The sequence below is a fragment of the Cardiocondyla obscurior genome, linkage group LG11 (assembly GCF_019399895.1).
Source record: "Cardiocondyla obscurior isolate alpha-2009 linkage group LG11, Cobs3.1, whole genome shotgun sequence".
Classification (NCBI taxonomy): Eukaryota; Metazoa; Arthropoda; class Insecta; order Hymenoptera; family Formicidae; genus Cardiocondyla; species Cardiocondyla obscurior.
The window spans coordinates 5,849,488-5,873,532 of record NC_091874.1 but is presented as its reverse complement, the minus strand read 5'-3'; the positions used below and the strand labels follow the sequence as shown (position 1 = coordinate 5,873,532).

The 24,045-nt window shown below is 34.1% G+C and overlaps 8 protein-coding genes across 11 annotated transcripts in view; 3 read left to right on the top strand and 5 right to left on the bottom strand.

The window, feature by feature from the left end:
* Positions 1 to 424: 424 nt before the first annotated feature.
* On the bottom strand, positions 425 to 3,269 carry Und (methionyl aminopeptidase und). The gene is made up of 6 exons (XM_070663740.1): positions 3,000 to 3,269; positions 2,651 to 2,725; positions 2,251 to 2,576; positions 1,686 to 2,090; positions 1,293 to 1,560; positions 425 to 1,180 (listed from the first exon to the last, which is right to left on the bottom strand). The coding sequence occupies exons 1-6, from the start codon at positions 3,142 to 3,144 to the stop codon at positions 975 to 977; spliced, it is 1,425 nt and encodes a 474-aa protein (XP_070519841.1). The 5' UTR covers positions 3,145 to 3,269; the 3' UTR covers positions 425 to 974.
* A 126-nt stretch (positions 3,270 to 3,395) lies between these two features.
* Positions 3,396 to 8,371, top strand: LOC139106773 (R3H and coiled-coil domain-containing protein 1). Of its 3 annotated transcripts, none has more exons than XM_070663737.1 (8): positions 3,403 to 3,651; positions 4,174 to 4,323; positions 4,802 to 4,938; positions 5,011 to 5,131; positions 5,272 to 6,028; positions 6,130 to 6,370; positions 6,615 to 6,851; positions 6,945 to 8,371. In XM_070663737.1, exons 1-8 carry the CDS (start codon positions 3,572 to 3,574, stop codon positions 7,007 to 7,009), a joined length of 1,788 nt encoding a protein of 595 aa, XP_070519838.1. In that variant the 5' UTR covers positions 3,403 to 3,571; the 3' UTR covers positions 7,010 to 8,371. The 3 variants fall into 3 exon arrangements, with proteins under 3 accessions (XP_070519839.1, XP_070519838.1, XP_070519840.1); XM_070663739.1 differs by having other exon boundaries at positions 3,598 to 3,726; XM_070663738.1 differs by lacking the exon at positions 4,174 to 4,323 and having other exon boundaries at positions 3,396 to 3,651.
* On the bottom strand, positions 7,283 to 11,814 carry Srp72 (signal recognition particle 72). The gene is made up of 8 exons (XM_070663736.1): positions 11,468 to 11,814; positions 11,166 to 11,283; positions 10,833 to 11,088; positions 10,257 to 10,736; positions 9,825 to 10,187; positions 9,401 to 9,705; positions 9,116 to 9,328; positions 7,283 to 8,963 (listed from the first exon to the last, which is right to left on the bottom strand). The coding sequence occupies exons 1-8, from the start codon at positions 11,580 to 11,582 to the stop codon at positions 8,828 to 8,830; spliced, it is 1,986 nt and encodes a 661-aa protein (XP_070519837.1). The 5' UTR covers positions 11,583 to 11,814; the 3' UTR covers positions 7,283 to 8,827.
* A 214-nt stretch (positions 11,815 to 12,028) lies between these two features.
* On the bottom strand, positions 12,029 to 13,198 carry Obp13 (odorant binding protein 13). The gene is made up of 5 exons (XM_070663741.1): positions 13,046 to 13,198; positions 12,762 to 12,840; positions 12,592 to 12,683; positions 12,411 to 12,516; positions 12,029 to 12,267 (listed from the first exon to the last, which is right to left on the bottom strand). The coding sequence occupies exons 1-5, from the start codon at positions 13,091 to 13,093 to the stop codon at positions 12,185 to 12,187; spliced, it is 408 nt and encodes a 135-aa protein (XP_070519842.1). The 5' UTR covers positions 13,094 to 13,198; the 3' UTR covers positions 12,029 to 12,184.
* A 2,059-nt stretch (positions 13,199 to 15,257) lies between these two features.
* Positions 15,258 to 17,795, top strand: LOC139106761 (adipose-secreted signaling protein). 2 transcript variants are annotated; one of them, XM_070663723.1, is made up of 5 exons: positions 15,258 to 15,510; positions 15,868 to 15,985; positions 16,186 to 16,323; positions 16,589 to 16,852; positions 17,280 to 17,795. In XM_070663723.1, the coding sequence occupies exons 2-4, from the start codon at positions 15,921 to 15,923 to the stop codon at positions 16,785 to 16,787; spliced, it is 402 nt and encodes a 133-aa protein (XP_070519824.1). In that variant the 5' UTR covers positions 15,258 to 15,510; positions 15,868 to 15,920; the 3' UTR covers positions 16,788 to 16,852; positions 17,280 to 17,795. The 2 variants fall into 2 exon arrangements, with proteins under 2 accessions (XP_070519824.1, XP_070519823.1); XM_070663722.1 differs by having other exon boundaries at positions 15,258 to 15,610.
* Positions 16,847 to 21,137, bottom strand: LOC139106763 (uncharacterized). The gene is made up of 5 exons (XM_070663724.1): positions 20,783 to 21,137; positions 18,750 to 18,884; positions 18,230 to 18,477; positions 17,826 to 18,062; positions 16,847 to 17,721 (listed from the first exon to the last, which is right to left on the bottom strand). Exons 1-5 carry the CDS (start codon positions 20,862 to 20,864, stop codon positions 17,251 to 17,253), a joined length of 1,173 nt encoding a protein of 390 aa, XP_070519825.1. The 5' UTR covers positions 20,865 to 21,137; the 3' UTR covers positions 16,847 to 17,250.
* The window catches only part of Dy (transmembrane protein dusky), a 40,277-nt gene continuing 34,629 nt past the window's right edge, over positions 18,398 to 24,045 (top strand). The window contains exons 1-3 of the mRNA XM_070663717.1: positions 18,398 to 18,552; positions 18,765 to 18,924; positions 19,003 to 19,262. The gene's annotated coding sequence lies outside the window, so the exon portion shown is untranslated. The remainder of the gene's footprint in view (positions 18,553 to 18,764; positions 18,925 to 19,002; positions 19,263 to 24,045) is intronic.
* On the bottom strand, positions 21,448 to 23,428 carry LOC139106760 (uncharacterized). The gene is made up of 3 exons (XM_070663721.1): positions 22,767 to 23,428; positions 22,253 to 22,508; positions 21,448 to 22,173 (listed from the first exon to the last, which is right to left on the bottom strand). Exons 1-3 carry the CDS (start codon positions 22,961 to 22,963, stop codon positions 22,141 to 22,143), a joined length of 486 nt encoding a protein of 161 aa, XP_070519822.1. The 5' UTR covers positions 22,964 to 23,428; the 3' UTR covers positions 21,448 to 22,140.

Here is a 24,045-nt window from a genome sequence, read left to right as displayed (position 1 = left end):
CATCCGATCGAGATTCAAGAAGTAAACGCGATGCCTGATCATGACCCGCTAATTTTTTAAGATAGAATAAACGCATTTGAAATTTATGACAAAATAAAAATTTTGACCAAGATATCATTATCTCAAGAATGTGTACGTTTTGTAATCTCATTAGTAAAAGAGAGGTTAATCCGCTTTCGAGTAAAGGAAACGTTATTATACTGGCTCTTCGTATCTTCATTAATATGTTTATTAAATTCACACATACTTACCTTGCAAGGATGTTGAAAGAAAGAGCAAAGTTCAATTCACATATTTAACTTATAGCGCGTTACTCGTAATAAAAAAAATATTTAAAAAATAAAAAAAAGATGAAAAATGACGACAAGAGAGCTCAGATTAATAATCAACGTAAATGTAAATTACGAAGTACATTTGCAGACAATTTTATGGAATAGTGTAATTTATTTTATTCAACACTAAATACCAATCCCGTCATTTTCCAACATGTAAGAAACCAGTAATAAAAAAAAAAAAACGTAAGAAATATAACAGCAAATATAAATTCATTTTTCGGAGCATATAAATGTAAAAATTAAAAAAAAATTAAAATCTCTAATCACATTAATTTTCTTCCATTTGGGTTACGTCGCTTTTAATTATCGACATAGTTTTTCACGTATGCGACAAGATGTAATCAAATGACTATTCAAATACCTAATGGATATCACCTAAACGACATGTACGAAAACGTTCGATGATATTTTATGTTTTTTTGTCATTATTATATTGCTGCGATATTTCATAACGATTAAGGAAAAATAAAATTATGCATAATACATCACATTTACAAATGCCACGTTACTAACGTATTACAATAATTCTTTTTTTTTTGCCTCGAACAATGCGATATACGATGCTTTTACAATGATGTTACATTGAGATTGAAATACATCTTGACATTTGATAATAATTCACATAAAACAACGGCCGATTTAGTAATCGTCACCGCGGGAAATTACTTCTTTACATGTGGGACGTAGAACAAGTGTATGCTCAAACTGAGCAGTGTAACAGCCCTTGACATCAACCAACGGCGGATACGCTTCTACGGCGCCTTTCTCGCAGAGATCCTTTAACGCCATTTGGTACTTGGTGCAACCGACGCGATCCAACCAACGTTTACAGAAAGCCAAAGTACCTGAAACGTGAACATCGATAAAATAGCGATGGTTTAAATATTGATATTACGCTACAATTAATTTATTTTAATTTATTTTTATGTCAATCGAGTATTTTTTTGGCCTTCTTACCGAAATGTTTATTGATAGTATTGAGAAGAGACTTGCTACTTTGCAATCTTAATGGCACAAATCCAGCATCAAAACTCTTCATGTAATGCGAACATTCCATGTCATCGTGAACCACACCTCTACCAGTAGATCCAAAAGTTTCAATCGCATAAAATTCGTTTTCTTCCATTCGGATTGCTTCGCCACCTCTAACTATCGGTACAGTCTTCCCTGCGTGTATGCGATAAGGCGAGATCGAATGACCATTCAAATTCCTAATTGATTTCACCTACAAAGAATTTAATTTATTCATTAGATCCTTATAATTATATTTGCTAGTTTTAATATTAATTTTTGTTTTTAAATATTTTTTAAACAGTAATGTATATTACAAGAAGATTTTGTATTTCATACCGGATACGTCTTGCCATCCAATTCCACCTCGTACGACTCCATAACTTCTTGAATAGCAGCACCGACATCGCATAATTGCACATCAATGCCGGCGGCTTTGATGCCGGTATTAGTGGCATCGCGAACAGCCTCAATCAGCTTATCGTACTTAGGATTAAACGTTAAAGTAAACGCGCAATCGATAATACGCCCGTTGATATGAGTACCAAAGTCGATCTTAGTAACGTCATCGTACTCGAGAACGGTCGGATCGCCAGCATTCGGGGTATAATGAGCAGCACAATGGTTGCGGGAACAACCAGTTGGAAACGCCAGTCCAGCTAAAAGGCCATCCTCTCCAATTAATTTCCGTGCTGTATCTTCTAGCTCATTACAAATCTCTATCATAGTCATTCCTGGCTTGATCTGCAAAATTCGTTATTAAATAAATAATTTGCAAAACTGTATAATTTATACTAAGAGTTATCAATTAAAATAATTTTATTTTTCAGTTCTATTCCGCTATTAAATTTTATGTAATTTATGTGGAACTTAAAAATTTATATTTTTACAATAATTTATATACCCATTTCATAATATGCTTCCTAGTTTGCCGGTGTGCCTCAGCTGCTTGCCTGGCCTCATTATAAATATCATTGTGCATTCTGTCCAGAGCACGAGCTTCTTCGCTTGTAAAGCGCATTTTTGCCATTCTGTCATCTGTCCCAGTAGAACCATGAATCATTACTTGACCCACTGGAAAATTGCCGTCCGGGAATAATTCCGACACAGGAATAGTTGGTGGATCCGTCTGCTGTTTAACACCTCCTTTATCTTTGGGCTTACGTTTCTTCTTCTTTTTCTTTTTGGCTTCCTCATTTTCGCCATTGTTTTCAGTCACCTCTGTAACACCTAAAAATTTCAATCAATTAGTAGTGAATTTTAGCCTGACTGCCATTATAAAAAATGTAGACAGTTAAAGATACCTTCAGCCACTGCGTTATTATCCTTAGTTTTATCATCTTCTCCTTCTGGTACATCTGCACTAGCTTCTCCGGCACCTATACAAAAATACCTTATATAAAACTTAACAGAATGGATGCAGTTTTAAACATTATGCCTAAATATAAGACGCATTTCCACATAATATACCGCAAAAAATGCAAATGAGCTGAGCGTTTAAGGCGACCCGTTTAGAAGTCGTGAAATTGCCAAGTGAGCTTAGAAATGCATTTTTAAGTCAAGGCAAGGGAGACCGCGTGCCGCGAAAAACCGAGGCGCGGCACCCGGAACACGGGTTCGATTTCTTGCAGGGAATGCTCGAACAGAACGCACCGGCCTTCTTCTTCTTTTTCTTCTTCTTCTTCTTCTTCGAGGCCTCTGCCGCCCCGGACTTATCCTCGCCGTCGACGATCTCGTCCTTCTCCTCGTTCACGAGTTTCTCGGCGGATTTGCCGACTTCGTCCAACACAGCCGCCATTTTAGGGAATGATCAGCAAAGTCGAATAGAGCCGAGCGGTGCCGAGGGATATCGAAACGCCTTGCGGGTCTTGGGATAGTTTGAATTTCGCGCAGCGTCTACGTCGTCGCGCTTAGTTCGCCTTTTTCGGGAACAACGACAAGGGCGCTGAAAATCGTTCCCAATTTTTCCCGAGCGAGTTTCACCACCATGGTCCACACTTTACTTCATTTCGAATAATTTCGAACACGCTCAACTAACAATTTACATTATCGCACCCACAGCTCGGAGTATACCAACGCGGTTTATTTCGCGTGACAGGGGAAAGCCAGTCGGAGTGGACCGAGACCGATAGAAATAAGAGTTTATTCAGCAGGCAGGCGATGGTGGATGGTGATCGAGTGTACGTTGTGGACGCATACTCTTGGTGAATGTTAACGAGATATAAATGAGTCTGCAGGACAGCCTATTCTCCGAGGATGTCGAACACGACGTGACCGTCTTCGCGAAGAACCAGACCCGCAGAAGGTACCCAAATACGATGTTATAATAGAGCTTTTAAAGGGGAGCATCTAGTCGCGGAAAACGGTGATCTCTTTAAAGGTTAGTTTAAGCCATGACGTCGTAACGTCGTAATACAGAGTAACGGAACAGAGTTACTCTCCGTTTGTACCAAACTCGGACGGTTCTTGCGATGCCGTTCTGCCCTTTGAAATTTATTAAAAGGGAGACGAACGTGAGAATTATTCGAGCTCGGGTACAAGTGGAAAGTATAGCTCGAGTCGATCGAAAACGCGACAAGTCCCCGTACCACGCGCGTCCCCCGGAAACGAATGAGAGAGAAAGTGGACGGGTTATGTAAAAGTTAGCTGGCGTTTGTATCGTTTCTTCCCCTTCCTTCCTTGGAGTGTCGGATCGGTGCCGTAAGGCATTACGTTCACTAAAACGACCGAGAAGCTGGCCGTTCTTACCGTCGTGCGACGATTTCACTTTCGACGAGAGACGTATTCTCATTCCGCTATTTTTTTTTTTTTCTTTTCTTTTTTTCAGAGTGCTCGTCTTTCCGCCCGTGAACAATTATCGCCGATTTTTAATACACCAATTGATACAAGATCGTTTCCCGGATTTGTTACACACTTTCTCGATCGGCCAAGGGACGGACAGACGTACCGTGGTGTGCTACAAGAGCGATGTGAGAAGGTACTTATAAAGCTGTTTTATCTTTATATCAAAATTTCGATATTTCTCACTCATTGTATTATTTCGTTTTTTGTTTAATGAACGTTGAAATAGGATAAAATCTTAAATTGATTTTGGGAGAAGTTTCATATTGTTACGCCCGAGCCCGTTCTCTCACAAAAGTTGCACCCGCGCTTTTCACAGACTCGGGAAAGAACTTTGTACCTTCTCGTAAAAAAAAGAAACAGACTTTATTATTTAGCTCGTATACTGATAAAGTCGGAGAGACTTGGTAAAACGCGTCTGTACTTAACGTGGCTCTCACCAAAATTCGCTAATGGATCGCTTCTTAACAACGGGAAACATCTTGCCCGCCGAGATCCCGTTCGCGAAACTCGCGAGTCTCAAAATGCGTCCACTGCGGGCGTAACAATATTTAGAACAAGATAGTTAAAATACATGTGATTTGCAAGAATAACATATTTTATTTGTTACATAGTGATTGGAACCCAAAACCGAATGTTCCTGAATGTAAAACGAACTTTACGACAAGACAGAAAGACACTAATTTTGAAATGGGTATCGAAAGTCGATGCTCACCATCAATGTCTCCAGAATGCAAACTACAGCGACAAGGTAATTAAAAATACAAGTTGATTGATTTATAAAAAATATTTCATTGTACTTAAAAATTTTATCTGCTTCCAGCCAAATCAATTCCAACAGTTGAAATCTATAGACCACCTGCAGCTAGAAGAGCTAACAATTGCTCTCAGATAACTAGCACACAGACACAAATTCAATCAACTACAGATTCTCCTTCAGTCAAGTAAGATATAATTTTTATCGTTAATCGTACCTAATTATTATACTATAGTCATTTTAATATATGTGCATATACAGCAAATATCGATCGATATCAGTTGTTCCAAAAAAACGTTATTAATATATCTGTATGTATATATGTAGGAATGTACGTCAAAAACGACCAGACCGAGCAGTTTACGTGCCAAGGCATCGCAGAAGTTTGGAAACTGAAGATAAGAAGCCGCAAAACCTAAAAGCTTCTCACGCGACGTTAAATGAAGACTCGAATATGAATAATAATTTTAAAGTACAAGATGTGTGCTGTAGTCAACAAAATATTAACGATGTAACTTTGAATCAAATCTCTGAGAATCGTGACATGAAGATCGAAAATGAACACTTTTCACAAGAGATATCAGAACACGTTTCTTTAGATTCCGAAAAAATATCCGATACTCGTAGTGGCACTGAACACATATATAAATTTTCAGAAGAATTAAAAAATATGCCACCTTTATTCGAAGAAAAAGAAACATTTAATAGTCTTGACGAAAATAATGCTAATCCCAATCTATCAAAGTTATGTAGTCAAGTTGAAACTGATGACAAACAATTAGAAAAGATTCAAGAAACTATGAAAAAACATGAATCCTCATTAAAAAATTTACCTTGTACGGATATAAATGTATCGGATGTTATAGTAATTTCCGATTCCACTCAAAAGAAATCTGAACAATCTGAACAACTCTCTTCAATTCTTGTAACACCACCTGAAAAAAAAGTAAAAAAGGTGGAAAGACCGAAAAGCAAACCTGCTGCACCACCTTCTCCACCTTTGAAAATGAACAGAGACGAATGTGATTGGGATAGCTTATTCGATGATAATGGTGATTGTTTAGATCCAACATTAATAGAAGAGGTTAGTACATCGTGCATTTATTTAATGCTTTATTCTGTTTATGCCTATTTTTTTGTGTATGCAATTAGTTAATTATTTATACATCTTTTTCTCTTATTTAGCTTACATCAGCAGTAGGTGAAGTAGTAATAGAACAACCAAAAAACGATTACAAAGCATACAGCAAACAAGTCGAAGTATCCAGCGACGAGTTTGCACACGTTGTAGAAATTTATAATTTTCCTTCTGAATTTAAAACTAGTGATTTGGCGGCCGTATTCAGTTCTTTTAAGAATGGTGGTTTTGAGCTGAAGTGGGTAGATGATACCCATTGTTTGGGAGTTTTTAGCAGTCCTCTTGTTGGTATGTAGTTATGTAAAAATAATTAATATATAATTTATATTTTTTTGAATTGAAAATGAGCTAATTTATTTTAATAAGAAAACTACTCGAGAAAATTTAAAATTATTTTGCATTTATGGTGTAGCTAATAGTGCGATAAATGATATCAATTGTGAATTATTATTAAAAATAATTTTTTTGCAATGAGTCCATTTATAATCAAAATTAGTTGTATTATTTTTTGCTTTTTTCATTTTTTATTAAGCTGCCGAAGTGTTAGCATCGAATCATCCATTTGTGAAAACGAGACCTCTTAGCGAAGCTACTGCTTTGAGTAAAACGAAAGCTAGAAGAAGCGCAGAATTTTTGCAACCTTATAGGAATCGTCCAGAAACGTGCGCCGCACTAGCTCGAAGATTAGTTACGGGTGCATTGGGTGTGAGGCTCGCCACAGCTAGACAAGAACGTGAGCACGAAAAGAATGTATTACGTGAAGCAAAAGGTAATCTTTGAAAGTATAATATACAATTTAAAAATAAGAATAATTTACAATAATTATTGAAGAATTTACTAAAAAACGACTTTTGCGTTACAGAGAAAAAACGATTAGCCAACAAACAACGAGAGGATGTTTGGGAGGGTATAATACCTACAAAGTAAAATTATGTCACTAATATAACGGAATAGTTATAATTATTTATACCTCATTGTATACGTTATACGCATTCACATCATAGTGGTTGCGTAATTTGGCGTAGCCCATCATGGTTGGCATAATGTTGTTCTCATATTAGCGCTCATGCGTACATTTGTGCCTTACTCATCTATTCTTTACATCGATAAATAGAAAATTGCAACACATATTTTCCCACTTTGCTAAATCGCCCGCTTTACAAAAAACTTATGATAATTTATCAATAAATAAATTTGGTATGTAAATAGTATAATAATAAGTGAAATTGGACCGATAAGAATTTTACAATTAAAAAGGTGTCATCTTTAGTCGGGTTGGATCTTGATAACTAATATAATAGTGATTAAAAAAAAAATTTATTGACATCAAAATTAAATCCAATAATCGACTTAAATTTGTGATTTTATTAATTTAGCAGAAAGCTGCGTTTCAAAAGTACGGTTTGTTCAGTTAAAAAAGTATAAAATTTACTGAAAAATTACAGATTCTTAAGACTAAAAATCATTTTACATTTTATTGTAAATATAGCTATATTTTAGTAAATACTTGATTATTGCATAATTATCTTCCAAAAACTGAAGAGACAATATTATCATTTTACATACGAAAATATTGGTGTAAGGAAAAATAGCAAAGACGATCAGTAGTGCTCACCCATGTTCCTTATACTTTTTCGATGCACAAATGCAGTTTTTTTAATGACTATAATATGTAATATTGCTGTATGATTCATTTTAAATTTAAATTTGATGTCATGGATTATAAATGTAATGGTCAAGATAAAAAAAAAATTAAGAAGTTATATATTTTACAATTGTCGGGATAATTGACCATTATTATGAGTTTATACACAGCAACAAACAATAATACACATAATGTAGATTGATTGCAGGACAATAAGTTAAGTTATTCCTAACGAAATTGTTTTATCAAACGGTAATTCGTTACAGTGATATTTGAAAATATATCTTTACAAAGTCTTTACGTAGTTGGACAACATAAAACAGAAACGTTATCAAAAATATTGTGGCATTAAAATCATATTGCAACACCACTATTTTACAATTTTAACTTTGCCACTTACATGTCTGTTATATGTATATACAAATGTTACAAACCAACGCACAATCACATTATTTATTCATATTACAGAGTTGCTGAGTATAAAGAGAAATGGATGGTATTTTTATATACAATTGTTATCAATGTGAAACAGAAATATAATCCCTAGTCAATGTACACAGAAGATGCGTTACTTGTATGTTAATATATCACGAGTTAAGACGATTGTGAGAAAAGAAAATAAAAATATTTTCTCTAAACCATAATTTAATATCGTTTATATGTGATTAATATAATGTGGCTGTATGTGTAATATGGAAACTTTTTTTGAGTTTTTAAAATAATTTTGCAAGATATAAAAGAAGATCTTTATAACGAAATATACGTATGTTGTTAGAATAAAACTAATAATTTTTAAAAATAAAATAATGAAATATATTAAAGTTTATTAACACACCTGTAAATTCACGCAATAGAGAGATTATAAGCATATTTCTTTAATAATATTACACGCGTATAGCGTGTACAATATTAGTTTTTAATGGCAGTATTCCGTCTTGTGTTTTTCACAAAATACAGCTACATGGTAGCAAATCTGATCCATTTGATTATTTATTCATTTTGTATTTTTTGGTAACAAATATTTTTTATTAACAAGTTATGTAATTTAATTCGTTTATTATCAAAAGATCATATATTTATTAAAATGACAGTGAAAATTATTACCATTTGCTACCTTTCTTTTTCTTTTTCTGTTGAACTTTACGTTGTTGCTGACGTGGTCCTGAAGTTTCCGCTGTGGAAGTATGACGAGGGTTGGGAGAAGGTTTAGCATTTGCAGGCATTTTAGTAATGTCACTGTAAAGTAAAATATGTTATATTAATATATGTTCTCGTTTTTTTTTTTTTTTTTTTAAGACTTGTCAAAGGAAAATTATATAAATACGTTTTTTAAATAAAAATTCTAATTTTGCAACTACTACTGCCGTAGTAACACGACGTATACATACTAGAGATCACTTGCTCCTGTAGCGGCACCCTGTGTTCCTTTCATAGCAGTGTCTCTATTTCTTCTGTCCCGTTTCTTACGGAATCCACTACGTTCGTGTCTCGGCAACCATCGTTCTGGATCTGGCACAACGTTCGGATCATAGTTCTTTGGTAACTTACCTCTACGTTTACGTTTCTTGTGTTTCTTTTGAATTGTATCTAATACTGGTTTGCTAATAAAAAAAAAAAAAGATTAAAATGTATTTGATACGAAACAAAGCAATATGATTTTAAAATATATTTACCCAGGTGAAGGTTCGACTTTTTTCTTTATTACTTTTGTTCCAATGACCCAATTGCTGCTTTCTAATGCGTCAACATCGGTAGTTTCGGCAAGATCGTGAAGCGGCGGTAATCTTTTGGACAATAATTGTGCTTTACTAGGACAAAATTGTACATAAGCTACAACTAATTGAGCCAAAGTTTTAGTGTCGGATGGTGAGGCATCTACTAATTCTTGTAGAATATCGGCAGCAATTTTGAGTTCTCCGCCACGCAAGTAAAAGTTAGCAGCTTGTCGCCACAATTCTCCTAAATTTTCAGTGGTTTCCTGAAAGGAATTTTTCACCTCCTTTAGTTAAAACTTTAGTTAAAATAAAATATCGCGCACAAAAAATATAGAAGTACAAAAAATTTAAATAAAAGCCACATATAAATATATATATATACCTTATTCTTTTTATAATAAGCAACTGCATTTTTTAAAACAGCTGATGCTCTTTCCCGGTCATTATCAGCCAAATAAAGCGTAACAAGTGCGCTAACTATTCCAGGCAAAGATCTATCTCTTTCATTTAGATTCTCGAAAATCGCGATTGCATCTTTTCTTTCTTCATGGCTTAATAGTAATTGAGCGCTGGCCAATTTCATAGATATTTCTTTTTCGCCGACTGCATGTTCGGTTAATAGTTTTGCTGCTTCTTTTGGTTTGCCTTCTTTACTGAGTTGCACAGCTTTAATAAACATCGCATCTGCTGCGAGTGTAGCGTGATCTTTCGCAAGATTATTGCACAGTTGATGACACTGTTCTCCCTGAAAATACATAATGAGTATTAGTTTCATTAAAATAAAAAATTTATTTCATGTTTTGCATAAACTTACTTGATCAGTGTAAAGCGCTAATAGACACTGATTATATGCGATATTTTTTCTTTGTTTAGAAGTTAATTTGTGCTCGAGACTTTCGTGAGTGGCACTTTTCATTCTCTTTTTACTATCGAAGACATTTTGATCTTTATTTAGGCAAACTAAATTGTTATTGGCTACAGCAACCAGTGCAATATCATCTGGCTTGGCTTTCAAAGCCGCGGTATATAATGCGTGTGCTTCTTTTTCTCGACCTTGTAAGTGCAAGCAATAACCGAGCTGCACTCGAATTACACCCAATTCATTTTCGATCTCTTCTTCAGATGCTCCATCTTCCTCTAATCCTTCCTTGCACATTTTCTCAGCAATTCGCAATTTCTTTTCTGCTTCTGCTAAAATAAATTTGTCATCTCTGGTTCCTTGTGCAAGCAGCCGACAGGCTGCATTATATGTCAATTCATAAGTATGCTCGCGTAAAGAAGGAACTTCTAAATCCTACAAATAAAATTTCCATATATTAATAAAATTAACCTAAACTAATATTTCAATATTAAATGCTTTTAATTATTTGAAAAAAAAAAAAAAACTTACAGATCCCTCAATTGCTAAGTTTCCAAGTACAGCTGCAAGATTTGTTTCTCTTTCCTCTTCATACTCATCATTCGAATTTTTAATGATATCTCTATATACTCCAAAACATTCTTCATATCTTTCCAAACGATATAATATCTGAGCCTTTAGTTCTTTAATCTTCAGAGAAGGATTTTGTATACTTTCTATCACTTTTAACGCTTCTGAGACTTGATTTAAACGATATAGACAGTATCCTTTTTCAAACTCCAGATTCCTAAATTTAAAAAAATTGTAAGAAATATTATATGTATATTAATAAATAATTTATTATAAATATTTTTATCGTTATACGTTGCCAGTTTGGGAGTTTTAACAATGAATTGTAGTGCCTCATTGAATTTTGACAGCTGGATGTAGCAAATGATCTTACAATGAAATGCTGCTTCCTCATCTTGAGAAATACCTAAGACTAAATAAAGGAATATAAATTACTTCATATATGATGCTTCAAATAATATATTTTATGCTTTCCGAATAATGACAACATAATTTTGTAAAGATATAAAAAGTAACAAAAGCATTGCAACAGTGAACAAAAATGCTAATTTTTCTTTCGTTATTTTCATAAATAATTTAGATGCACTTTAACTCACTTCTGTTTGCCGTTTTTAGAGCCCTCTCATATTCCCCGTTTTGTCCTAATTTATTTAATTCTGTGTATAACATAGAAAGATTACTTTCTTTTGAAGCCATGTTTTTCAAGCACATACGTGTTATAACCTGACAACGTGGAACATAAAATCTTGCTCCTGTTGGCAGAGAGCCCAACTCGGAATCGCGGCTTCTACGCGTACAGATGCAGAGGCTCGTCTGTGTGAAGCGCTTCGGCTGCCGTCGGATAAAAGAAAAGGCCAGAGCTATACACTGTCTGTTCTACTCTTTCGCGGCGTCGCCGGCTGTTATCGCGGATCGTCATTACATCGTCATTACATCAAGTAAAAATCTAAGGTGAAGGCGTTATTATTAATATTTACCAATTAATTTTTAACCATTCAATATATTTATTATCTTTAATATAATATTTTAATATAATTGATATGAGACTTTTAATTGACTATCGATTGATTATCCAAAATGGTTGTATTGTTTAATGCATCGCACGGATCGCACGTAACAAATTCTATTTACGAAGAACTTAGGGAAGTAAGAAAAAATTTGTTTCATGCTGAAGCATGCATAGCTTTTTTTATCAACACAGTTACACTATCATATAAATGTGCAAGGTAATATTTTCATAACACATAAAGTAAACGATAGATTTAATTAATAATTAACAGATCGAATCAGGCGTAATGTGAAACTTGTGAATTTCAGTTGCTTGGTAGAAGATGAAACTGTTTGTTCGCCAAGAAGCATTTAAACAGATTGTGTCCCTTTTCGCAGCCGGTTCCAGCTAAAACAATAATTCAACGATGTTTTAATTCTTCTTTTTCACTTGAGAGGTTTGTTCGAAGACGTACGTCGTTACGATATTAAATTATTTTATAAACTAATACAAATTGATCTTGGCTTTTGTTAAATTATTGTTACACTTACAAATATCTTTGCAGGCGTTGTATAATTGATCGGCTTTTTCACTCGGCACATCTGACGGCAGTTTACTACGAGCTACGTCCCAGTCAACTTCTCCGTCAGCAGTCATCTAAAAACGTACAGAGAATTAATTTAATTCTTAACCTGCATTTTTTAACACACGTTAAATACAAGTTTTACTTACAATTCCAATTTTAGTCAACATACAAGTAGCGAAACAGGCAAGCTTTTCGTCATTCTCAGGTGCTTGTCCTTTCTTCGCATTTTCAACCACGGCTGAAATTCGAATTATTATTAATGTAATTTTTTATTTCAGCCTTTGTGACTGCGCAACTTAATATTTTCCTCACGTACTTGGATCGACGCCAGATTCGGTGATACAGGATACTTTGTACGCCTTCAATTTTGCCCTTTGTTCATCTGTGAGCTCTCCCTATAATTAAACAGGTATTTGCAGATATTATTATTTACACGATAATATTTAACAATTAATAATTGATTCATCATAAAGTGTGATCACTTTAAAAATTAAGATAAAGTTTCAAAGCTTTGGTATATAATTCATGTAGCACAAAACAGATACGTTTTAGAAACGTTTCAAAGTTTTACAAGATAATAAATAGTAATAAAAGTCTTACCAAGACAGCAACAACAGAAATAGCAAGTACGATAACGATTGCCTTCATGTTCGATTTCCTTTTTCAACACGATGTATTTCAAGTCTGTGATCAAAGAGTTACTGGTAAACCACAAGATAATGTCCTAAGCTTTTATACTTTGTGGCATAATACATTCTCCTTGACGTTCTCTGATCTCATGTGTGGGGGAATATTCGAATCATCCGTTATTTTTTACTGGAAACAGTAAATTATGGTAATAATGACAGAATGTCATACAAATAACACATGCTTACGGCTCGAATTTCGTAATTTAATTATTAATAATCGAGTATTAATAGTAGAGTTGGTTTTTTAAATAGACTTGTTTGAAAGATTTTTTTAAATAAAAAAGATAAAAACATGATAAAATGCATAATGAGGATTAGAAATTATATTTCAAGTATTTAAAACAGTTAGTAAATTTATACATGTTGCAATTTCTTTTTGTATATTTGTATCTTGACCTACATTGTTAATTTTAAATTTTATATATTAATTCAAATGTGCAATGAGTTACAGTTTATTGATTTTTAATTGTAAAAATTTAATCGTAATGCTAAGAGTCTTTTTAAATATATAACAAATTTTTTTTGCCAATTGCCATAAAAGGATATGACGCAGGCAGAAGATTATATAAATTTAATTTGCGATAAATACATAAGAAAAAAATATTATTAAGCAAAAATTAATCTAATGATAATCGATTGTTTACAACTAAACGCAACGATGATGTAACGTCGTGATAACAAAAATTACTTTACAAGTTTACAAAATCAGCAGAAACCATCGACTGAGTTTATTTAATGCCTAAATGGTATTAATTATTAAATATTCTAACTTTCGTAAAATTCGCAGAACAAAATGCGGGATTTTTTAAAGATCATTAGGCACAACTACTTGTTATCGTACAAGGATAGCACTTTATGATGAACGTACATGTCTCGACACTAACAAGTATAATTTTACTATGTTTCTTGTTATTATTCTTGAAAATAACTCATCTAAAGATGAATATCGTCTACCGGATATAATTTTCTTGAAATTATTCTGGTTACGCCGATTAAAATTTGATTATTCTGAGCGTCAATTATTACAATTGGCACACTATATTATATTCGTACGCATGCACACTACTCTCTTAAACATACATACACGTCATCATCATTATACAGTTGATTTTATATAATTTCCTTTCATATGTAGGTATTATTGTCACGGTAGTGACGTGCATATTATAGGTGTCCTTCCCGTCAAAAAAGATCATTTAGACTGATAGTTTTAATGCTTTATTACATTTTGTATGAGTAATTTTAATAATAATTCAAAGATGCTACTATATTCAAGGACAGTCTGCGAGTTTTAGAAGAAAATCGTGAACTTTGATACTGCATGAGGATACTGAGAATCGTTAATAAGTATTTACAGCCGATCTTTTTATTTTTACATTAATTTATCGCGCATCTACAAAAATCAACTTACGTTTCGCACGAAACGGAGACTTGTATTTTTTTTTTTTTTGTGAAATATTCCTTTAACTGGATTTAACTTGTTTGTACGTAATTTAAAAAAAAAAAAAATATAAGTATCATTAAATCAAGCGAGTAACATGTATCCAGAAAGTCAAACAATCCTTTATTTTAAATTTCGTAAAAAATCGTCGGTGAATATCAATGAATGTTAGTCTCAAAATATCAGGATAAACAAGTTTAATTTTTTTTGCGTATCCGAATTAATATAATAGATTGGGTTTTTTGGTGTCTCGTTATGCCACTACATTTCTTATGCCTAGAACCGGTTTTTTGATCGGTCAATACTTTGACCCTATATAAATTATGTAAATTATTAATTTTTTGTTTTCAATATTTTTTTTTTTTTTAATTTCTAAAGGACACTGATTCCAACTCCCCATGGACAGTTATCCACAAAGATTATCTATAAAAATAGACACGTATTTATCTAATGGATAACTGTCCTGATAAAAAAACAATAAAAAGACCGTATGATTACTTGCTGGATATATTTAATTACCAGATGGTTGAAAAAACCTGTCTTGCGATACGTAACATTAAGAACAAAAAATAAAAGTATAAATTTAACGGAAAAAAAATAAAATAAACTTTAGTAAAAAGTAAAACGGACGTCAAGAAACTAAATTATTCTTATAATTTGTAGTGTTACATTTTATTTTAGCGAGATATTAATTTTCATATTTAAGGCGCGTTCGAGAAAGGTTTTGAAATAAGAGCGGATTGAATATCAGTCGGACCAACTTCAGTTTTCGTCTGAAGAGAGAAAGAGAAAGAGAGACAGCAAAGCGAGAACGCAAAGCGAGATAGAAAATATCAGGGTTACCTCGGCGTCGTCGGCTACGAGTTGGCTTCACTTTTCTAACTGAATTGTGGAGTTCATTCTTTCTGCGTCCGTAGTTGAGACTGGTTGCTACGGTTAGTATATTTAGTATTATCAAACAATTTAGTTTGCGAAAATTATGAAAGTGGAGTCTTCACACCTGTCGAATTGCTGCACGGGACATGGGAGATAAAGGTACTTGCCTTTCTTAACGTTTGGCGATCGTAGAAAATAATGTAAAATAATGTGTAATTTTATGAATATTTGTAATTAATTTTCATTATTAATACGACCCAAATATATATAAAACTAATGCCTGCAAAGTTTCTGCAAACAAAAAATCTGCATATCCACAAATTAATTCGATAATAAAATTCAGTACTTAAATAATCTGCAGTACATATTAAATATGTAATTTATATTGTTTAATTACATTCTTCATTTATTTTCAGAGCATCATGTTCACTTCAGCGGTGGAAGTGGGCTTGGAAAAGATAACAACATTATGATACAGCCACAACGACATGGTCACATAGATGTTCATTTAGGATTCCTGCAACTGTACCATAGGTTAATTGTTATATGAAATTCGCAAATAACTGGTTTATTTAAATTTAATAATCATTATCTTGAATCAGTCACTAGTGAATTATAGTTTCTATTACAATATAATTAAAACTATTTATTAAAATTTGTTATGTACATGTAAATGTATGGAGAAAGAGAATATATGTGTAAATGGATACATTATGTATGTGCATTTATTCCAGGTATCACATAGAATTTTCAGTTCCATGGAACACATGTATTCATCCAGAAGAGAAAACTGCAGCTCCAGCAGTAATTGCAGGGCATCACAATGCAAATTGTCACATTGTTGATTTTGCTCAAGACAAAGATGGCTTAAGGTACAAAATTTATTATACATATACATATATAAGAAGTTCGAAATAAAATGTAAAATGTAAAAAATAAAATTGTGAGTGGGGAATTAGAATTAGAGGCGAAATATTCTGTATGGGTTTCGTTTCTAATTCTAATTCCCTACTTACAGTTTTATAATTTGGCATTTTATTTCGGATATCCTGTATATAATTTCCTATAATCAATTAATTATACACAACACATTTTCTTCTTGATCTAGTTGTTAAAATAATCGATATCTTTTATTAGGTTAAAAGTAGAGCTGCTGGCATATAAGGAAAAATTGTTAAAGGAGGATATTGAAGTAATGTGTTGTCCATCGGGTACTCCATTGAAAATTGTGCTGAATGCACGTGTTTTAGCAAAAGAGAAGGGTACACCTTTGTTGAGAAATGGCATACACAGTATTGCCGTCGAAGGGAACGATGAAGATGAGGTGTCTGAGTAATACTGCTTATTATCGAATTATTTTTCTGATGAATGATGACTGTTTAAACAATGAAGTGCTGAACAGTAAGTTAAAGTTTCAATAATTGGATTAATTAATTAGCATAGCCGAAAATTCTCAGACTAGAGCAAAAAACGCAATTGTAAATGGCCAATGCTGCAGAAAATAAGATAATTTGCGCGAGACGCTTGTAAAAGCTTGACACTATTTATCGTCAGCTATTTATGTACGCGCAAGTTGTATCAAAAAAAATTTTATTCTGTTATGATTTTATATCGATGTGAATTTTCTACAAAAACTTCGGTTAAATAAATAATGTCTTAATAAATGTTGCATTAAATTGCTTTTCAACTAACGATGAAAAGTAATAATTCAAGCAATAAATTGAGACACATAGTTTTCCCACGTTATCAATATTCATCTGACATCCTCAATTTGTTGTCTTGATTTATAATAGCAGATTTTAACATCGAAAATTGAATTTTTTCATAGGAATCCCAGTTGGACCGTCTACAAATTCGCAAATATTAAAACCTAGTTTCGCTAGTGGATGACAGTTACTGCTGGGATTACCCCATTTGCCTTTGAAAGTCATCCAGCCGGGTAAAGGTTCATTATCCTCTTCCAAGAGCAACTCCAATCTTTTCCACGTCGGCCAAGCAGTTCCGAATCCACTCTCGTCGTACAGGCGAGGTACCCGTACGAATTTATGTTTCCCCGGAGCGGTCCAAAGTCCGTGGGAGCCACGTGCGCTAAATAAGATCGGGTGCGAACCACCAGCGGTATAAACCTTTTCGGGAAACGTTGGCTTCTGGAAGAGACCCTTCCTCGTTTCTTGACTCTCATAGATAAAGGTACCGTTTTGAGGATCATATTGATAAAACGCTCCGGCATCATGTGCTGACACGTACATAGCCAGAGGATACTCGTTATCCTAAATTACGATATTATTTTAATATGGATTTTAGGTTAACAAATGGCATAAAAGATTATAATAACGAAAAACTACTTCGAAGAACAAATTTAAATTTGATTTACCTTGAAATACAGACTCATATGTTCCCAATCTCCGATATGACTACCATACTCTTTGAGCGTACCTATGCACACGCCTCCAATGGTAGGTATCGGCCAAGTGCCAAAAAATCCAAGATCCAGTACACAGATCGTTTTTCCCTCGCTAAATGGATAAAACATCCAATAGGTCACGTGAAAGTGCACTTTTTTACAGCCATTCTCTTCTCTGACCTTTTCGAATCGCGGCACCGTTACTGCCTAAAATGTTTAATTTTATATTAGAAAAAAAAAACATTTATTAGAAATAGAATTTATGTTGTATATATTTACAGCCGTATTTTCTTTTAAATAATTAGAGAGAAAATCTATCGTGTATAATCTTTAAGTTTGGCAAGTGCAATATTAAAAATTTTATTTTATTTTACCTGTCGCACTTGTTCTCGCATTATAATTTGTGCTCTTATATTATTTATGTTATCAGTCTGTCGTTGAGCTTGGAAAAGTCCTGGATCTTGTAATACCGGCGTGAAAGCAGCATTCAGCATCGGCTTATTTCTTGCTGCGCGCGGTCGCGTGTCTCTGGAAACACAGTTCTTCACGAGAGCATAGACAGGCACAGTTCCAGCGGGTTTTCGACCATACAAGAAGGACGATCGATTTTTTAATAACGATTCTGTCAAAATTATTTTATTTGAAATCATCATCGAATTTCCAGCAATCTTATCATAAAGAATATCATATTATCCTAGTAAGCAAAAAATTATTAATATCCTATAATGTTATTACAATGATAATCTATGACATGCAATATCAAGTATATAGATTTTATTGTTGCAATCATGATGCTGAAATACAATTAAGTATCTTTATATTGCAATTAATATTCATTATCTTATTTTGTTATTATATCAAGATTTTATAATTTGTCGCGACTAAACTATTTACCTACGTCTATTTTAGTGCGAAGATAATATTGGTCCGATTGTACGTTATCGAGGAATTCGGTTACGCCGAGAGGCAAGAATCGTTCCCCAGGCGCAAGCCATACTAAAGGCGCCCAGTCTTGTGTCAGTCTTCTCACTAAGGTCAACAATAAATGAGAAAATGTTCATTAATCATTGTAAGTACAATGTCGGCGAATGTGCCTGCAAAAAAAGAGAGAAAGAAAGGTGTAATTAATTGAGATACGACATTATAGTCGACCGTGGCACCGCGAGATCGAGTGCATCCTTGGTTCTTCGAGTTCAAGTGCATGTTCGCGCGAAACGGGCACGTAGGTCAACGTAAGATTCTCGTAACCCCATTATACGGGTTTAACAAGGTGAGACAAACTCCGCGGGTGCTTTCTGCGCTTCGTCACGCCGGCCGAACGCCTTTCTCGCACGACTCTGGTTTGGAAAAAAAACCCTCTTCAGAATTCTCTCTTCTGATCGGCTGCTTCGGATGATTCAACACACGGTGAGTTATGAATTTACTAATAACAAAGAAATTATGTAAGATTAAGCTTGAACGTATTTTCTTTATCCCCCGTATCGTTCAGCGATGCGAGCGATCTGTCTAGACTCATTTAATTGATTTCGGTGAGGTATTTTAAACGTAAATGATTTTTCTTTAAGTGTAACTAAAAGTTATCTTCTCGTTACAATTTCTTTGCACCGCCTGAATGAAGAGTAAAAGAAAATTAGCAGCTCCGTGTTAATGTTTCGTGCTCATTCTGCCGGCAGTTGAGCGACTCTCGTAACTCTAGACTAGATAAACCGATACACGCGAAGGATCATTAGCGCTTTGTAATTTAACGCGTTCGACAATTAAGTCGCGAGATGAATTTATCTCGCTGTCAGAACGGGAATAAACGCTCTTTCCCGTTTTGAATGGCCGTGGAGCCGCGTTATCCTTTGCCTTCGGGAAAGTGGGGGCTCGAGCAAAATCGAAAATTAACGCGTAACTCGTTTCAATCCGCTTCAACTCGCTTTGCTTCTTTCGATCGCGTGTGGAACCGGTCCAGAAATAGGACGACCGATATTTAACCCTGCCGCCTGCGCTCTTGTTCACACATGAAACAAGTACGAGTACATTTTATGCGAGAGAAACATCTTCTCGAGCCGATTTCGTCGCGATTTTTAATTCGCGTTTTCCCCAAAAGTATTGGATTTCCCAGCGCAAATCTATAATAAAATCTAACAACTGGTTGAGGTATATTATTCTATCTCATTAGTCATTCTGGCCACGTGCAATTTCTCTTGACACTTGATGTGACACGTACCATGTGTCATGTACACTGTAAAAAAAATCATGTAAAATTACACTTATTACAATAAGTAATTTTTAAGTCCAATTTAATATTTGCAAAACTTCGAGTATTTTTAAAAAGTTACAGTGCACAAATAGAATTTAATTTCTGCAAGCAAAAGTGTGCTCTCTTATGAACTTACAACGTGTAAAATTACAGAAATAATAACGTTCACAGAATTAACAATATAATGTCTGTATCCTATTATTCGTGTAAGTTCACTGAATTTTTTTTACAGTGTACTTCAAATCAATTTTTACGACTCCGTACGAAGGATAACAAGAGATGCAATCTCGAAGAAGTATGAACAAACATCAATTTTATTTTTATTGCAATCTGCTGCTCACATAAGTTCGATGAAGCAGCGTAAAATTTCTTGTTTTCCCAGGTGTTCTTATAATTATAAGCGCAGTTTTACATAATTATCGTCTAGACTCTAGAGCGACCGATATCGCGAGTGATATTCGGTTATTCTTGATCGAGTCGATGAGTACGGTTTATATATTAAATCACGAGATTCTCGTGGTATTCGGTATACTCGGGATTAAAAGTAATCTGCATGTAATGCGGAAAAGATGTAGCTTAATTTTCTTCGCGTGTCCTAGTCGCGTAGGAGAGAAAAAGGACGGATTAAATGTTCGTTTAGCTGGGCTCGCGATTCACGTTGATGTGCAAACGGGATACGTACCTTGCTTCTCATCGGCCGCGGACAGCCGCGATCCTGCGATCGCGCGAATTACGACAAGTACAACGAACAATAATCCTGTCATGTTCGTTCCATCGGTACATTTTGACACGAGGAACGAGGACCGATCGGCACCGATCCGCGTTCACCTATCTCACAATTTTCCGCATTTTCGCATTCACGATCGCCGGGGTACGCGAAAAGAAACAGCGGCGCGAGAGACGCGAGATTCGCCTCGCGTATGCGAGGCGCAACGACCGATTCGAACGGGAAACGCTTCCCGGATTACTGGTCAAAGCGCGACTACCTCGCTTTCCATGCCGCTCACTAGACAAACGTCGGCGAACACGCGCGTCGCCGACGCACGTACGCACAGTTTCGCACAGCCGGATCCGCGTCCGGGCATCGCAGCCGCGGTGGTTTGCATTACAACGTTATGAAACAACTATTCAAACTTATTTGCGATAAAAGGGAAAGCGGAAAGCTGATCGATTGCGGCGCATCGCTATATTATAGTCATCCATACAATCGTTTGATGTATTCATACAATAGTGGGTGTACCTACATATGTAGTTGTACGTGTATTCACCTGCTAATTACTTTTATTATAAACGGATTACGGACGAGACGCTAACTTGTTTCTTACATACAAGCATGGCCAGCTAGTATTTAGTACCGCTCAGTAAATACAATTTATTTAATTTTTATTTTTTTTGATTTCTAAGTAAACGTAATTGAAAATTTTATTTCCATTACCACTTTGATCGGACATAAAGATCAAGATATACATATGTAACGATGTTTCTTTGATATAAACCGCGTGATTAAAGCGTAACAAAGCAAAGTTATTAGAGTCGATCGATAATAAAAGGAGAGAAAGTTATACGTGAATATTTCCTTGATAGAAAGTACTCAGACTTTGCAATCTTATAAATCCTTCCGCTTGTGAGATTCGCGTATTATTATTGTAAATTGTGCTATTAGCTTTTTCCTTTTACAGCAGACAGATAATAAATAATCAGTTAAAGGATATATTTAAAATAATATCCTCGAGATTCACGTTTATAATATGTAACTTTACAAGCCTAATTTAAACAAACTTAATTTAATATTTTTTTTGCAAAACGTCTGATCAAAAACTAAGAATTTTGAAAATATATACATATGTATATATATATTTCAATTACGAGACATCCCTAATGTTAAAAGATGATGCATTTTATATATTGTTTAAAACGGATTATTACTTTAACTATTAAACTACAATAATAAAATGAATATAATGAAATAAGATATCTAGATAATTGTACAAAATTATCGAAAAACACTGTTACATATGTTTCATATATTTATACCGCAGATCAAAATTTTGTTCTGCAATTGGGACAAACAGCCTGCAACATAAACAGATATACAATCATGAATTTCAATGCATGATTCAAACGTTCGTAATATAATAGATTTAAACTTTACCCCAGGGTTATGTTTTGTCAGCTCTCTAATGCAATCCTTATGAAAAATGTGTTTACAAAGGCGCAATTGTGTCCGTTCTGATTCAAATATCGGAAATTGGCAAATTGAACAGATTAATTTGGTTATATCATCTTTACTTGGCGCTGTATCTTTTCTTTCTGAACTTGTCGCGTTATCTTTTCTTTCCGTACTTGTCGCGTTATCTTTTCTTTCTTTACTGTTCGATGTGCTTGCTGAACTTCTTCTATTGATCACACTGAAAACAAATAATTTTTTTAGAACCCTGCAGTATGCACATATCTAATAGTCCAGTATTTTAAAGTTTCCTAAAAAAAAAAAAAAGAAAAAGAAAACGATCGTTCTTTTCTCATATCACGGACAATTCTTAAGAAACAGAAATTAGAAGTGCAAAAAGTGATTTTACATTGGCACAAGTTAAGAAATTTAATAAGAAAAAATGCGAATATTGCATTAAAATTAACACGCGTGTAAGAGTATATATTAAGATAAATACGTTTCTCTCGCTGTTGACCAAGAGCGGTTCCCACTGTGGTCTTCAGACGATCTTCTGTTTCTTGAGTACGAATACTGTCCATCTGAGCGATTATTATCAGTGAACATATAATACAAAAAAGTTGCTATACCAACTCCAACTCCGACAAGCAACACAAACCCAGGATACGTCATTTTCATTACATTTACGCGATACATGTACGGCGAATATGTCTGTAGTTTACGTTCTTGTTTTGTAGTTTTTGTGACGTTGAGCCATGCTAAATGTGCACTTAATGTACATTTAGTAAAGAGTCTAAATAATTATAGGATTTCTCCGTTCTTCGTCAACCACGACTCTGTCCAATCCTTGTATAACAATACCATAGACAAGACGAAAGTAGACTGCGTGGTTAGCTGAATAAATGCACCGATTCTAACTTAACAAGACCTAACCTAACTAAACAGTACGGACAGTGTTAGCAGGGGTGCTAACTAAACGAATTTTACTTTCTCTATATAGTGGTAGTTTCACTCCCCCATTAAACGACCAATAACAAATTTTCAGAATTAAAATATCACTGATCAAAGTTCCAAGAGATGATATATAAAATGAACAGTTATAACACATGTTGATCTTTTTCTGCTCTACTCACTTTTATCATATTTTAAATTAAAAAATTATTTAATAGTTAAATGATCTCGATACTCTTGTTATTCAGAGATTTTTGTTTCTTAATTAAATATTTAAAAACAGTTTTCAATTTTGCTTCTCTCTCAATATTTAAAAATTATATAAAATTATATTAATGATTATCTTTGATTATCTTTTAAATAATAAATTACAAAAGAAAATTAATACAGAGGGAAATATTTGGGGGAAGGATAGGATGTACAACAGTAGGAATTATATTATTATTTTATTATAAAGGACAGTACGTTACAGACATAGTTTTTTTGAAGGTACTGACGTGCAGTCTTGAGAGGTTCTAAATAGATTCTGTACGTTCTGTACATACAAGACTATATATACATATACATATATATACCCGAGTGAAAATTTATCTAGCTAATCTGATTTTACAGCTAGTGATTAGATCGCGCAGATTAAATATATTTCTTAACTAGTAAAGATTCTTTAGACTTAACTAGTAAAAACTCTAAACTAATTAAACAAAATCTGTCTAGTATCGGTCGTCTAGTCACTGTCCAGCGTGGATCATGTATCTAAATAATTATTTGGTACCTAGTACGCTTCGAGTGTTACATTTCTGACTCGGTGCTGGACAGTTTTGCTAGAC

Excerpts from the sequence above, each read along its gene's own strand:
- Und (XM_070663740.1), bottom strand. The coding sequence starts at position 3,144 with ATGGCGGCTGTGTTGGACGAAGTCGGCAAATCCGCCGAGAAACTCGTG. Across the intron at positions 2,726-2,999 it reads GAAAAAGAAGAAGAAGGCCG|GTGCCGGAGAAGCTAGTGCA; the intron begins GTGCGTTCTGTT and ends ATTTTTGTATAG. Across the intron at positions 1,181-1,292 it reads TACTATCAATAAACATTTCG|GTACTTTGGCTTTCTGTAAA; the intron begins GTAAGAAGGCCA and ends TTCACGTTTCAG.
- LOC139106773 (XM_070663737.1), top strand. The coding sequence starts at position 3,572 with ATGAGTCTGCAGGACAGCCTATTCTCCGAGGATGTCGAACACGACGTG. Across the intron at positions 4,939-5,010 it reads ATGCAAACTACAGCGACAAG|CCAAATCAATTCCAACAGTT; the intron begins GTAATTAAAAAT and ends ATCTGCTTCCAG. Across the intron at positions 6,029-6,129 it reads ATCCAACATTAATAGAAGAG|CTTACATCAGCAGTAGGTGA; the intron begins GTTAGTACATCG and ends TCTCTTATTTAG.
- Srp72 (XM_070663736.1), bottom strand. The coding sequence starts at position 11,582 with ATGTGCTTGAAAAACATGGCTTCAAAAGAAAGTAATCTTTCTATGTTA. Across the intron at positions 10,737-10,832 it reads ACTTAGCAATTGAGGGATCT|GATTTAGAAGTTCCTTCTTT; the intron begins GTAAGTTTTTTT and ends TTTTATTTGTAG. Across the intron at positions 8,964-9,115 it reads ACAGGAGCAAGTGATCTCTA|TGACATTACTAAAATGCCTG; the intron begins GTATGTATACGT and ends TTTACTTTACAG.
- Obp13 (XM_070663741.1), bottom strand. The coding sequence starts at position 13,093 with ATGAAGGCAATCGTTATCGTACTTGCTATTTCTGTTGTTGCTGTCTTG. Across the intron at positions 12,684-12,761 it reads CGAATCTGGCGTCGATCCAA|CCGTGGTTGAAAATGCGAAG; the intron begins GTACGTGAGGAA and ends TTCGAATTTCAG. Across the intron at positions 12,268-12,410 it reads CAACGCCTGCAAAGATATTT|CTGGAACCGGCTGCGAAAAG; the intron begins GTAAGTGTAACA and ends TTATTGTTTTAG.
- LOC139106761 (XM_070663722.1), top strand. Across the intron at positions 15,986-16,185 it reads TTCCTGCAACTGTACCATAG|GTATCACATAGAATTTTCAG; the intron begins GTTAATTGTTAT and ends CATTTATTCCAG. Across the intron at positions 16,324-16,588 it reads CAAGACAAAGATGGCTTAAG|GTTAAAAGTAGAGCTGCTGG; the intron begins GTACAAAATTTA and ends ATCTTTTATTAG.
- LOC139106763 (XM_070663724.1), bottom strand. The coding sequence starts at position 20,864 with ATGACAGGATTATTGTTCGTTGTACTTGTCGTAATTCGCGCGATCGCA. Across the intron at positions 18,885-20,782 it reads CGCGGCCGATGAGAAGCAAG|TGAGAAGACTGACACAAGAC; the intron begins GTACGTATCCCG and ends TGTTGACCTTAG. Across the intron at positions 18,063-18,229 it reads TGCGAGAACAAGTGCGACAG|GCAGTAACGGTGCCGCGATT; the intron begins GTAAAATAAAAT and ends TAAACATTTTAG.
- LOC139106760 (XM_070663721.1), bottom strand. The coding sequence starts at position 22,963 with ATGTATCGCGTAAATGTAATGAAAATGACGTATCCTGGGTTTGTGTTG. Across the intron at positions 22,509-22,766 it reads TGGTCAACAGCGAGAGAAAC|TGTGATCAATAGAAGAAGTT; the intron begins GTATTTATCTTA and ends ATTTGTTTTCAG. Across the intron at positions 22,174-22,252 it reads TGACAAAACATAACCCTGGG|GCTGTTTGTCCCAATTGCAG; the intron begins GTAAAGTTTAAA and ends TTTATGTTGCAG.